The 11,884-nt window shown below is 40.3% G+C and overlaps 1 protein-coding gene across 2 annotated transcripts; it reads left to right on the forward strand.

Annotated features, from left to right (window-relative positions):
• Positions 1-2,018: 2,018 nt before the first annotated feature.
• noctb (nocturnin b) lies at positions 2,019-10,181 on the forward strand. 2 transcript variants are annotated; one of them, XM_023422203.2, is made up of 5 exons: positions 2,019-2,316; positions 7,880-8,022; positions 8,146-8,320; positions 8,794-9,125; positions 9,201-10,181. In XM_023422203.2, the coding sequence occupies exons 1-5, from the start codon at positions 2,271-2,273 to the stop codon at positions 9,720-9,722; spliced, it is 1,218 nt and encodes a 405-aa protein (XP_023277971.1). In that variant the 5' UTR covers positions 2,019-2,270; the 3' UTR covers positions 9,723-10,181. The 2 variants fall into 2 exon arrangements, with proteins under 2 accessions (XP_023277971.1, XP_023277972.1); XM_023422204.2 differs by lacking the exon at positions 2,019-2,316 and adding an exon at positions 5,658-5,876.
• The last annotated feature ends 1,703 nt before the right edge of the window (positions 10,182-11,884 follow it).

An 11,884-nucleotide genomic window follows, 5' to 3' on the forward strand; every position in this document is an offset into this window, starting at 1 on the left:
ACAAGATCATATGAAGTTTTTTTTTAATTCAGACTAAATATACATAAAAATACTCAAAATAACAACTCGCCTGAGTAGACTTAAGTAAAAATATCCAAACTCATTCTTTTGATTTGATTTGATTGTAATTGTTGACATAGACCTTTATCTCAACATTTTGACTTGTCAAACACAGGTGGGTGTGATAATATGATTCATGTCTGCATCGCCTTCCTTGCTGGAAATGAGCCATCGTTAATGTTATTAGTAGCACCTGTGCTGTTCCGGCCACGACAAGTAGAAATCTGACACCACTATTATAAGTTAAGTATACGTGTTTTATTTGGTTAGATCTCAGTCAATTTTAGGTTTAAAATTGAATATAGTTTATGATAAGAGGGCAAAAACTTTTTTTTTGTCATTTTGCCATCATTGATAGCTGACAGTCAAGAGAGACAGAGGAAGCAAGGGCAGAGAGAGAGGGCTATGGCCTGTAACGAAAGTCCCCCGGCCAGGAATCGAGTCATGGACATTGTGGTCATGTGGTATGTGACTTGACCATTAAGCCACTTGGACGCCACTGTAATTCTTTATATTTTATCTCTAATTTTTCTTATCAATAGGCTTTTTTCAGTAAAGACATTTGGCATGTCTTACAATCACAGGTGTATCTTATATGATTCATGATGGCGGAATCCCATTTAGCTGCTTCAGTTTCAGGATCCTGGTATTGTTCATGCTGACTCACTGTCAGGACACTTGAATAGAAGAGAGCCATTGTTGATGTTTTTAGCAACACACTCTTTTCAATGTCGCAAGTCAACATGTCGTGTTAGCATGTTTGAAGAAGGTCTAATCAATTATTTACTACTTCATTTCATTTCTAAATCTGTGCTCAGTAAGTTTTGTAGTTTTGACTACTGTAAATCACAGGTTGGGGTAGAGTGGAGTTATTAAATGGAACAGCAAGTACTATGCATCAGCTTTTCTAAGGTCTGACCATAATAAAGAAACCTAAAGTGATCCAGTAAGTCCAGATAGTCACATCCTGAATTGATGCCTTTCTTAGAATATTTGTGTTGTAGTTTTCTCCCTTGACATACCACCTGGAAGCATTGGTAACCACTTTCGGAGTTAAATGTTCATTTGCAGTGGCTATTCCAAAACATTTGAAAAGTATACATTTACTGTTGCTGCTGTGACTTGTTTACAAAGTCTTTAAACAGGTCAAGAGTGTAGTACTTTATTTGTAGCTGTATTTCTCATATACATCATTTGGCACATACAGTAGCTATTATAGATTGATATATAGCTATAGCTATGTATAATGAGAGCAGAGGGCTCATTTAACATAATAACAGATGTACCTCAGTGTTTGTGTTGGGCCATTTTTGAAACTACTTGGTAACTATTTCTCTTTATTCACTTGTGATTGAATTGTCATTAAAACCAATTGCTTTTAATAAGGATATTTTGGAATCAGTGTAAGAAATGGAAAGGTTGTCACTCACCTCACCATGGAGTCGTTCCTTTCTTCTGCTCTTATGGTGATGCTCCATTAGTCAAACGCTAATATACTCGTTTTCCTTTTATGCTGCATGTATACTGCATGTTTAGTTGAGTCTAGCTAGCGTCTCTCTCCAGGGCCACAGTTAGCACCTCACTTGCTTGTTTGCTTGCTCCTTTTATTATTTGTGTCATTAAATGCACAGTAATTTCCATCGTATACTTTGTTCACATGCATTTTTTAAAGGATTTTTCCCTATAACAGCATTTAGTATTTTTTAATGAAATTTACTGTTATTTTAGAGTTACATTGGGTGTAAAAAAAAAAAAAATACTAAAATACAAAAAAAAACTAAAACAAAATGGAAAAGGGAAATTTTTAAAGAAAAACAGTAAAATTCAAAACATGGCCTCACTTTTTCTCAAACTGCTGCCTGTTATGTTTGTCAGTCTTTTTTTCCAGTGGCCATGTTAAATTTTTGTTTGATTCAGTATGACTGAACCCTGTGAATTATCTTATTTTCTTTTCAGACTTGCTGCATGAAGTTTGGTGACAAAGACACTTATTTCCTGTGTTGCTCCTACCAGCAGATGGCAGAAGGGACCAGATTTTTCTCCGCTGTGACCTTGCCCTGCAGTTAGAGGGTCAACCAACCACCCACTTTGCTCTGAACAAAAACATGCAGACACATGCACACAGTGGTACATTCTCTGCTTCTGTCTCACGCGCCGTTAGGACTACATAAAGGCAAATAAAGACAGCTGAAAAACAAGGCAGCTACTGCATGAGGGGAGCTGAGCGGAAATCATCAGTTTATTCCAGTAAAGAAGGTAAGACGTCAGATAAACATGTAGTAAACTTTGCTTTGAACTCCTTCGTGCCATTTGGTTTGGCAGCTACAGCTTCTTTGGCTCTTTTGGTATGGTCAGACTATATCATAGTGTATATTTAGAAATGTTTTTTGCGTGTATGCAACTTGGATTGTCTCTGGTGATCTCTCTGTCAGACTGTTTCTGCCTACAGCTCCCCTCTCATATTGGTATTTATGATTGCGAGTGGTTGATGCCAAAGCACGGATACATTTTTCCATTGTCTTGTGAAAACTTGGATTTTGCCACATTATCAGTCAGCTAAAGGACACTGTCGAAAAAAATGATCAACCTCCATGACTTATGTAATGTTTTATATTTTGCACACTGAGATCAAAACTGTCTTTTATTCTGAAAAGCTTGATTGTGTGCTATTGGTCTTAGTCATAACAAGTTCTTAGTCATAACACATACTCCAAAGTCAAGTCTTTTTTTGTGTCTTTACAGAGATAGAGACAACCTGCAACACTTATGTTCTTAGTGGCTGTAAGTAGGGAACAAAGTGTATATGTAATGATATCAGATTGGGAGTGGTGGCAGTTTCCTATCCTGTGTGATCTTTAGAGGTGGCACACTGCTTTTGTTCACACATTGGAGTCCGAGGTCTCCAGCTCTGATATAAAGAACATTAGTTTCCAACTTGAATATGACCTTGACATCTACTCTGCATTATGTGTCAATGTAGAGAGTGTGTGTGTGTTTGTGTGTGTGTTTATTTTCATATTCTCACATATTGTTTCCTTGTTAACAAATACCAAAAAGTCCAGCAAACTGGTGGTAATACTCCAAACTAAGGGCTTTTTGAAGCTCTGTGATGTTCGTGTAATAGAAGACACAGTATATGATCAAAGTGGACAGAGTGGCTCCTTTATGCTGTAGATTATGTTGAGACAGCTTTGCAGAGGAGGAGACAGCCTGTCTAAAGGTCAGAGAGTAAGGAGCAATTTAACACCACAAACTAGATATAACGTAATTGATGTTCACTGTCAGGTCCACCAAGATATGACACGCACATACATGCACGTGTTAGTGCAAGCTGTAAGAAAATAAGCAAAATGACATGGCATCATTTTGGGAGTGGTGTTAATAAGGGTTATTTGCAGTTAAAAACAGGCTTTAATGGCTTTATAAGTACTCTGGTAATACTGTATATGAATCTGATTACAGTTTCACCTCCATAACTGTAGTTTATGATGAATGTAAACAAAACGTATTTATTGCTATATTTATTTTTTATGCTTTTTATGCTGTTAGTGTGTTTGTAGGGATAACATCTGTCACTTGATCCAACACTATGGTCCAGACAGAAATTTCTCCACAACATCTGAAAATGTTAATGTTTTCAGATTTTGATTACACACAGATTATATCCACAGCAGTGGTACTGTCACTGAGATCACAGATAAACAACCAGCATGATGAAACTGTTGGAATCAGCTGCTGCAGAACACACCACGCATGCACATAAACCCCACCCACATATTGTAATGTAATGAGGCAGCTGCCCTTCAATGTGGAAATGTCAATATGCCACTAAAGGATACAGTGACACAACTCACTCAGTCTCTCTCTTTCTCTTACACTCACACACACACACACACACACACACACACACACACACATACATATATATACATAGAACCTCACTCATGCTCGTGGTCTCATCTCATGCACTCAATCAGTCCTCTAGAGTAAATTATTCTGCCTGGGGGCATAAGAGGTTGTTCACAGGATATGATCACAGTGCGCTCCAAGCAGCATGCACGCACACATACAGACATACAAACAGACATCATCAGTGAATTCTCAGTCAGTCTGTTTGGATATCAATTGTTTGTGGTTCTTGTGGCAGATTATTTATTTTTCTGTGTACTACCTGCTGCTTAAGAATGACATCCATACCATAGAAATCACTGTTGTGACTTGCGGTGAAGAGACGTGCACAGTCTGAATACACATGAAATGAGTCACTTACAAATCGACAGAGCTTTTACTTCCTCATCATGGCGACATCTGATTGTCTGTGTGCTGCCACAATGACATCAAAGTCATACACTGGAAGATGAAAACAGTCACTGATCCGGGTAGAGAGGATTAATACGGCTCCGCTTGTAAAACATCAACTGTTTGGATCACACAAGTGCAGGAATGTGTCTTGTTTATATTCATAGAGAAACACGTTTCACAAAGTTTTCTACAAAATGCTGGTGAAGCCAAAAACACTGTTTGCTGCTACTTAAACATTTTGAACACATTCTGTTGATGTACACAAGACTCACATCTAGACTGAACCTGTTCTACATTATGATAGCTGCCATTAACAACAACAGAATTTGCAGACAATAACCTGTGAGGGAGCAGTGAGGGCAAACTGTACTTCACATAACCCTCCATGACAGTGGTTAGCAACCTTTTTGCCTTGTGATACCTTAAAACAGCAGTCCTCAACCTGGGGGCAGGACCAATCCAAGAGCGTACAAGTTAAATCTGAGGGAAATAGATTAAAAAAAAAAAAACCCTATATCTGCTTTCTTGTGTGAATTCCTGGATAAATTTACCCCTTCAGGCTCTAATTTGAAATAAAACAAGCACGGAAAAAATCACTCTTGTTGTTTGAACGATTCACAACCTGTAAATGTATGCAGCTCTAACAAGACTGAATGGATAGCCATGCTAGACGCTGCATGTTGTAATTGTACAGTTCAATAAACAACTTTGATTGGACCCCCAAAATATCATCAAACTAATTTGTAAGTTTGGAAAAGTACAATGTGTTGTGGAAAATAACACCCTACACTGATGCAATATTTAACGATAAACCGACTGGCTGCTATTACATCATGCAAACTGAGGAAGTTATTATTGCAGGACAGTGACACACACAATAACATACTCAGAATCTGGACATTCACGTTGTGATGATCTATGTAGACACATACTAACATGACAATTTTATATGTATGATTATGAGTGTCCATCATGTTACTTGTGTTTTTGCTCTATATTTGTGTTGAAGCAAGGGTGTGTCAGTCTCCACATGAGTCTGTATAATGAATGTATCTGTAATATGTATGCCACACACTTGGCTGGCGTGTGTGTGTGTGTGTGTGTGTGTGTGTGTGTGTGTGTGTGTGTGTGTGTGTGTGTGTGACTGAGAGAGCAGCGGTTTGGATCGCGCAGTGTATCCCTCTCTCCCTCAGCACATGACCTGTAATACTCCATATGGTCTGATGACGTCTATACTTCCTAATCGCTCTCTCTCTCCCTCTCTCTCACCCTCGCTGAGGTTTTAAAGGCAGCAGTGAGCAATGAGGAGTCAGATTTCTGCGTCTACACAGAGACAACACGTGCCGCTGTCTCCTGTTGAAGTGAAAACGCTTTGAGCTAAGCCAGGAAGCTTTAATCTGCTGACAGTAACATAGAGTATCTGTGAGGGTGACGGTAGCATTAAAAAGAGGCATTAAGGACATTGTACTGAAGTGCAGAGTGGACAAAGCTGTGGATAGTGATGGAAACGATGGGTAAGAGGCAGCTATTCTTCATTTTATTGTAGTCGTGATCATGTTTGTGTTTGAGGTGGAAGACATGTATAATATTAGATAGATAGATACTTTACTATTATGTTATATTTATAATATTAATAATAAATAATTAATACCATCGATGTCTAAAAGAGTAAAAAGCTCTGTTTATGTTTATCTAAATGCACAAAGGGTCCAAAGGATTTGTTCGATATGTGGAAAGGATCACATCAGTGGTCAAACAGCATTTCGTCTCTTCTTTTACAGTCATATAGTTCTGTTGTAGAGGAGCTGAGGAGAAGTTAGTCACCAGATTTTATATGACAGAACTAAGATCAGTCTCAGTTTTGTGCACATGAACATGCACAACATTTTTTTCCAAAGATTTGAAGAGCTCATTGCATATTACCTTTAAAGTGGCTGTTCTCTGTGGAGAGCAATCAGGACTCTAGCTGGAATTGAATCAGTTGAGATATGTCTGCTTTTAAAAAATGAAAGCATGAATCTTTTCTACTTTTTGTTTTAGTGTTCTTGCTGTAAATGAGAGCAGTTGGAGATTTAATGCTGTTTATGACATTTAAAAACATTAGTATTATTCTTATTATTTATTGTCTGCCGTATTTGGAATTGAATGAGCATGGTGTCTCTTGGCAAAAACAGCCAGTCAGTTTGACCCACTTTGGTTTGACCTGCTGCTGTTCAAAGTTCCCACAAGCAGCCACCACGCAAAACACTCATGGAGGCATAAACTAGAGGAACAGATGGTGCCTGTGCCTGTGTGTGTGTGTGTGTGTCTGTCTGTGTGTGTGTGCGCACATGACGGTGCATCTTCACAACATGACCTCTGCTAACCTATAATTTAAAACTGAAGTGCTATTCTAATGAAAAAATGTCTGGTAACAACAATAAGAGTTTATTCATGGCATTTAAAGCTGCTGTGATAAATATTTTTATATTAACAACGGATGAAATGATTGAGTGTGATGTGAAAGTGGTTGCTCATAGTGACGGACCTAAAAGGAATTATAACCAACAGTGTTTTGGCATCTTTCAGCTCACTGTTTAGATTTTCTTTTGTAACTTTAATGTTTTTGTTTGACAAGGTGATGACATGTCGCTGTTGTGTTTACAGCTTGTTCCCACTTGTTTTTTTAATCAGTTATTAGAGGTCTAAACTGTGTCACCACAGTGCTAGAGATACTGTGCATTATCAGTAGGGCCTGTGATGTGGAAAAAAATGTAATGCCAGCTCATTTGTTAAAACTTGTTTGTTAATTCTCTGAAAGTCGTGAAGCATCGGCATAGGTTGCATTATTGATTCAGGTCACACGTGAGCAGACAGATGTTCTTTTAGGACAAAAGGCAAGCTGACCTTCACCCATGTAATCACACTGAGACACGCGGTAGAAAAGAAAAACTGGGGTTTGTTGCAGTTGCTGCTCAAGATAACTAGACAGCTGAGACTGTTCCCGAGGTGCTCACTCCCTCGACTTATCTGAGCTGAAGGTCAGCTAACAGTGAATAAACCATCTGAGGATTTATAGGGATTTGGAAAACAGTGCCGCCTGCTATTCAAACGTATTACTAGACATTCATTTACAGATGTGTTTGAAACTTAAGAAATCTTTCTAGCTCAGTTCCGGCACCATAAATGTGACATTGGACTAACAGATATGCCTGATGTTTAATATTCTCCATCCTCACATGCCCATCCATTTTTTCATCCTAATTAATCCCCTTTATGATCGCCCCACTGTGCAGTTCTGCTCACGTCTTTGGAGCATTTAAGTGTCTTTTAGGTTATTGGTTATTTTTTTTTGTTTTGTTTTTTTTGCAGCCGGCAGCTTTAATGTTTTGGTTCACTCCCGCCTCTTGTTTCCAGTTACAGGCGGCTGTTTTCAGTGAATAAGAACTGTACACTATCTTCTCAACTCCATCAGCAGACAGACAGACGGACAAAGTTGGTTGGTTAATCACACCCCTGTGTTTTTCTTCCTCACCAGTGTGTCCAATGGGTGGAGGAGCCACCAGGCTGTACAGCACTGTGACTCGGGCCTTCAGCAGCAGCTCTCCTCTCCCCCTCCCTCCATCCCACCTGGACCCCCACCAGCCTGCAGACACAAACCTGGATCCAGATTTCTGCAAGGTGAGTCCTTCTCCTCTATTCACAGTGCAGTTTTCCAAAAGTGGCACAGAAGATGCAGTATATGTTCAAATCTCCTCCCTCAGCTGAAGTAAGAGTTAAGTGTCCTGTCTGTCTGTCCTGCAGGAGCAGAGGGGGTCCTCTGTGTGTCCCCTTGATCCAGCGGACCTGCTTCAACAGTGTGAGGAGGCCCTCAGGGACAGACCACCTCGCTTCCACAGGAAGTTCGTTCATCTTAATAATGGAGACAGCGCCCCCAGCAGCCCCATTAGAGTGATGCAATGGAACATACTGGCCCAAGGTACATGGCTTTTATATCACATCACACTGAACTGTAGGTTCTGATATACTGACAGATTTTAACTTAATAAATAAAGGATATGATTTTGAATGTGTCAGATCCAGTGAGTTGCCAGTCCATCCTGGTGCACTAATCAATGTTTTTATAGTGAAAATTGATCAAAAAAAGTGGTTGCTCATAGTGATGAACCTACAAATAATTTTAACCCAACTCTGCAGTTCTGTTCACAGCTACAGGGCTTTTAAGTGTCTTTTAGGTTAATGTTTTTGTTTCTGCAGCTCAGTTCCAGCAGCTTTAATTTAATGCTATGTTGCATTCAGTGAATCAGGTCTCAGAACATGACCGTTTCCAAAATGATAGCGGAGATCCTGATCGAAGACTTGCTAACCTAACAATGAAGCATTATTTGGCTGCTCGTGTTAAAGTGAAACTGAATACTCAAGCCAGATCTCCCCTTTTCTCCTGTCCTTCAGCTCTGGGTGAGGGACTTGACAGTTTTGTCCAGTGTCCCCTGGAGGCCCTCAGCTGGTCCCGCAGGAAGTATCTCATCTTAGAGGAGATCCTCACCTACCGACCTCATATCCTGTGTCTGCAGGAAGTTGACCACTACTATGACACCTTCCAGCCGGTGCTGGCAGGCCTGGGTTACAGCAGCAACTTCTGCCCCAAGCCCTGGTCGCCCTGCTTGGATGTGGAGGGCAACAATGGCCCTGACGGCTGCGCGCTGTTCTTCGATCAGTCACGATTCGAGCTCCTGGATAGTGTGAACATACGACTCTCCGCCATGAGGATTCCAACCAATCAGGTGGGTGAGATTCCACTCTCTTTCATAAAAAGCTACTCAAGGGGGCTACTCTAACACACTGCTCTCTTGCCACAGGTTGCCATATTAACATTGCTACGTTGTCGGAGCACAGCGAGATGCGTGTGCGTGGCAGTGACCCACCTGAAAGCCCGCTCTGGCTGGGAGTGGCTCCGCAGCACTCAGGGCTGCGACCTCCTGCGACACCTCCAGATTCTGGTCCAGAAACACGCCGGCGGTCCCGCGGGTGACCCCAGCTCTGACATTCCCCTGCTCATCTGCGGTGATTTCAACGCAATCCCAACTGAGGAGGTGTACCGACACTTTATCACATCGCCTCTCAGTTTGGACTCGGCCTATAAGAAACTCAGCAAAGACGGTTTGACAGAGCCAGAGTACACGACCTGGAAGATTCGGCCTACAGGGGAATGCTGTAGCACTCTGGACTACATCTGGTACAGTCAGGACATGCTGAGAGTGGACGCTGTATTGGACATGCCCACTGAAGAACAGATTGGACCAAACAGGCTTCCGTCCTTTAGCTATCCATCTGACCATCTCTCTCTGGTTTGTGACTTCAGCTTTAAGGAGAAAGAGTGAGGAGAAGGTGATGAATCAGCACAAGAAAGGACATTGAGTCGAGTTTGGCTTCTGGTTGGCTTCACTCCACGAGTAGGTGCGCGGACGAGACGCCACGTGCGAGTGAAACAGTGAGGATGAGGACAGGAGGCCGAGAAACCAGAGCGGGAAGCAGAAAAGTCAGATAGCTGATGACAGTGAAGTTGCAGAGTTACATGCTGCAACGATGCAGTCTACCTCCTCACACTCTAACACTGTGCTTGTGTGTTTTCTACATCACCTTACTGTCCTGTACCTTCATCTGTGCTCTAACACAATTTGCACAGTGAAACTAATGAATAGGATTTGAACTTTTTTGTTTTTATTAGTTTACAATAACCGTAAGATCAAACTGTGTTTAATTGAAACTGTAGTAAATGTTGTGCTTCACACTGCCAATGTGCTACAGAGTGACTGAGAATAAAGAGTTTCTGCTGTTCATTTGTGTCGTATTGACCACTGTTACTTTTCCAGTATATGTACATTTCATATTTGCTTTCTCAGACTACTCAGTCATTGGTTTGCTAGTTACTTAGTGGTTTAGGATGGAAAGGGTCGATCCACCCAAATTACAGAAAAAGATTTTCTCTCTTACCACTAGTGGTTGAACTATGCAGGTAGTTTTGGTTTTACCTGTCCAAAGATTTCTGCCTCCACATTGATGCAATGGAAGTGAATGGAATTTTGTTTATGGTGTTCAATAACGAAAGCATATCTTTCCTGAAAAAATAACTGATGAACTTTAGAAGTAAACAGTGTTTTACAAAAGAAATAGTCCCTATAAAACTTTGCAATGTGATTAAAAAAAAGTTTGGTTTTTTTATTATTTGGGGGAACTGGTCCTTTGAAGATTACTCACTCCATTCGTCAACATGTTAATAAGTTCAGATGTAATGCAATGTGAATGTATTGCCTATAAACAGCTGTCTGGGTTGTGAGTGTCGACATACTGCTATCTAAACATTACTATCACTATAACAGGGAATTCTGCAACATAACCAGCTGCTGCAAGTTACTGACAAAGATTACCACATCACCTCTTACAGTAAGAACTGTTAAAGTGCCCATAGAAACAGTAGAAACGGATGGAAACAGGAGAAAGGGGTCTATTAAACTGGAGATGAGACAGACGGCTAGAAGATGCCATTAGGAAGGGAAATGAAGACTATCCTCTGGCCAGGTACTGAAGTCCCTACACAGTCCCCACACACACACACACACACACACACACCAGTGCCACATGGGTACTATTCATGTTACTGTTTTCATTGACTGTTGAGACATCACTCTGTACAGTGTGTGCTCTGGAACTCACAGCACATTAATCTGAGGATACAAGTACAAAGAACTATATTTGATTATCACACTTTAGAAAGACCTTCTTATTTCTTGTTATAACATCATGACAATTGCACCCATCTTCCACTTGTGTGATTTCCTGACCTTCATCTGACCTGACTAATCAGCATTTCTGTTGACACTCATGTTTTGTGTTGATGTCTATTTTAGATTTTAGAAATCTCTCATGATTTAACATATATATATGATCCATGTTGCGGATATATTTGACAACATGCTTACATTCTATTCTCTGACTGAGTAACACAAGTCACTTGAAACTAAAAAAATATTTTGTAAACAGTTTTTGAACATACCATAATATTAAGACTTCTGTTGGAGTGTTCCTTGGACTTCTTATAGGTATGACATCACAAGCCAAAAAGTGCCTTTTGCAAGGAACGTACACCGGGCCGGAGGTTGTCGGTTCGTCTGTCCCATTCTTGCAATATCTCACTAACGCCTTGAGGGAATTTCTTCAACTCTGACACATTCACTTTGACTCAAAGATGAACTGAATAGATTTTGGAGGTCAAAGGTCACTGTGACCTCAGAAAACACAATTTTGGCCATAACTCATGAATTTATACTCATTATGACACGATTTAACACAAACATCTAATAGGATAAAATGATGAAGTGATGACATTATTATTACGGTATATCCAAATGGTCAAAGGTCAACATCACTGTGACATCATAATGTTCTGCAAAAACACCTATTGGCTATTATTCAGTGTTGTAACTCAGGAATGGAAGATCATGACCATATTTCCTGCAACTTGGCTGGTTGGCGGAGGCATGAC

The sequence above is a fragment of the Seriola lalandi genome, unplaced genomic scaffold (genome assembly GCF_002814215.2).
Source record: "Seriola lalandi dorsalis isolate HSWRI2012SDOR001 ecotype SW California unplaced genomic scaffold, Sedor1 jcf7180002054678, whole genome shotgun sequence".
Lineage (NCBI taxonomy): Eukaryota > Metazoa > Chordata > Actinopteri > Carangiformes > Carangidae > Seriola > Seriola lalandi.

What these genes read in the sequence shown, in the direction of transcription:
- noctb (XM_023422203.2), top strand. Translation starts at nt 2,271, where the DNA reads ATGAGGGGAGCTGAGCGGAAATCATCAGTTTATTCCAGTAAAGAAG. An exon ending in AGTTTATTCCAGTAAAGAAG is followed by an intron (nt 2,317 to 7,879) that starts GTAAGACGTCAG and finishes CTTCCTCACCAG; the next exon opens with TGTGTCCAATGGGTGGAGGA. An exon ending in TGAGGATTCCAACCAATCAG is followed by an intron (nt 9,126 to 9,200) that starts GTGGGTGAGATT and finishes CTCTTGCCACAG; the next exon opens with GTTGCCATATTAACATTGCT.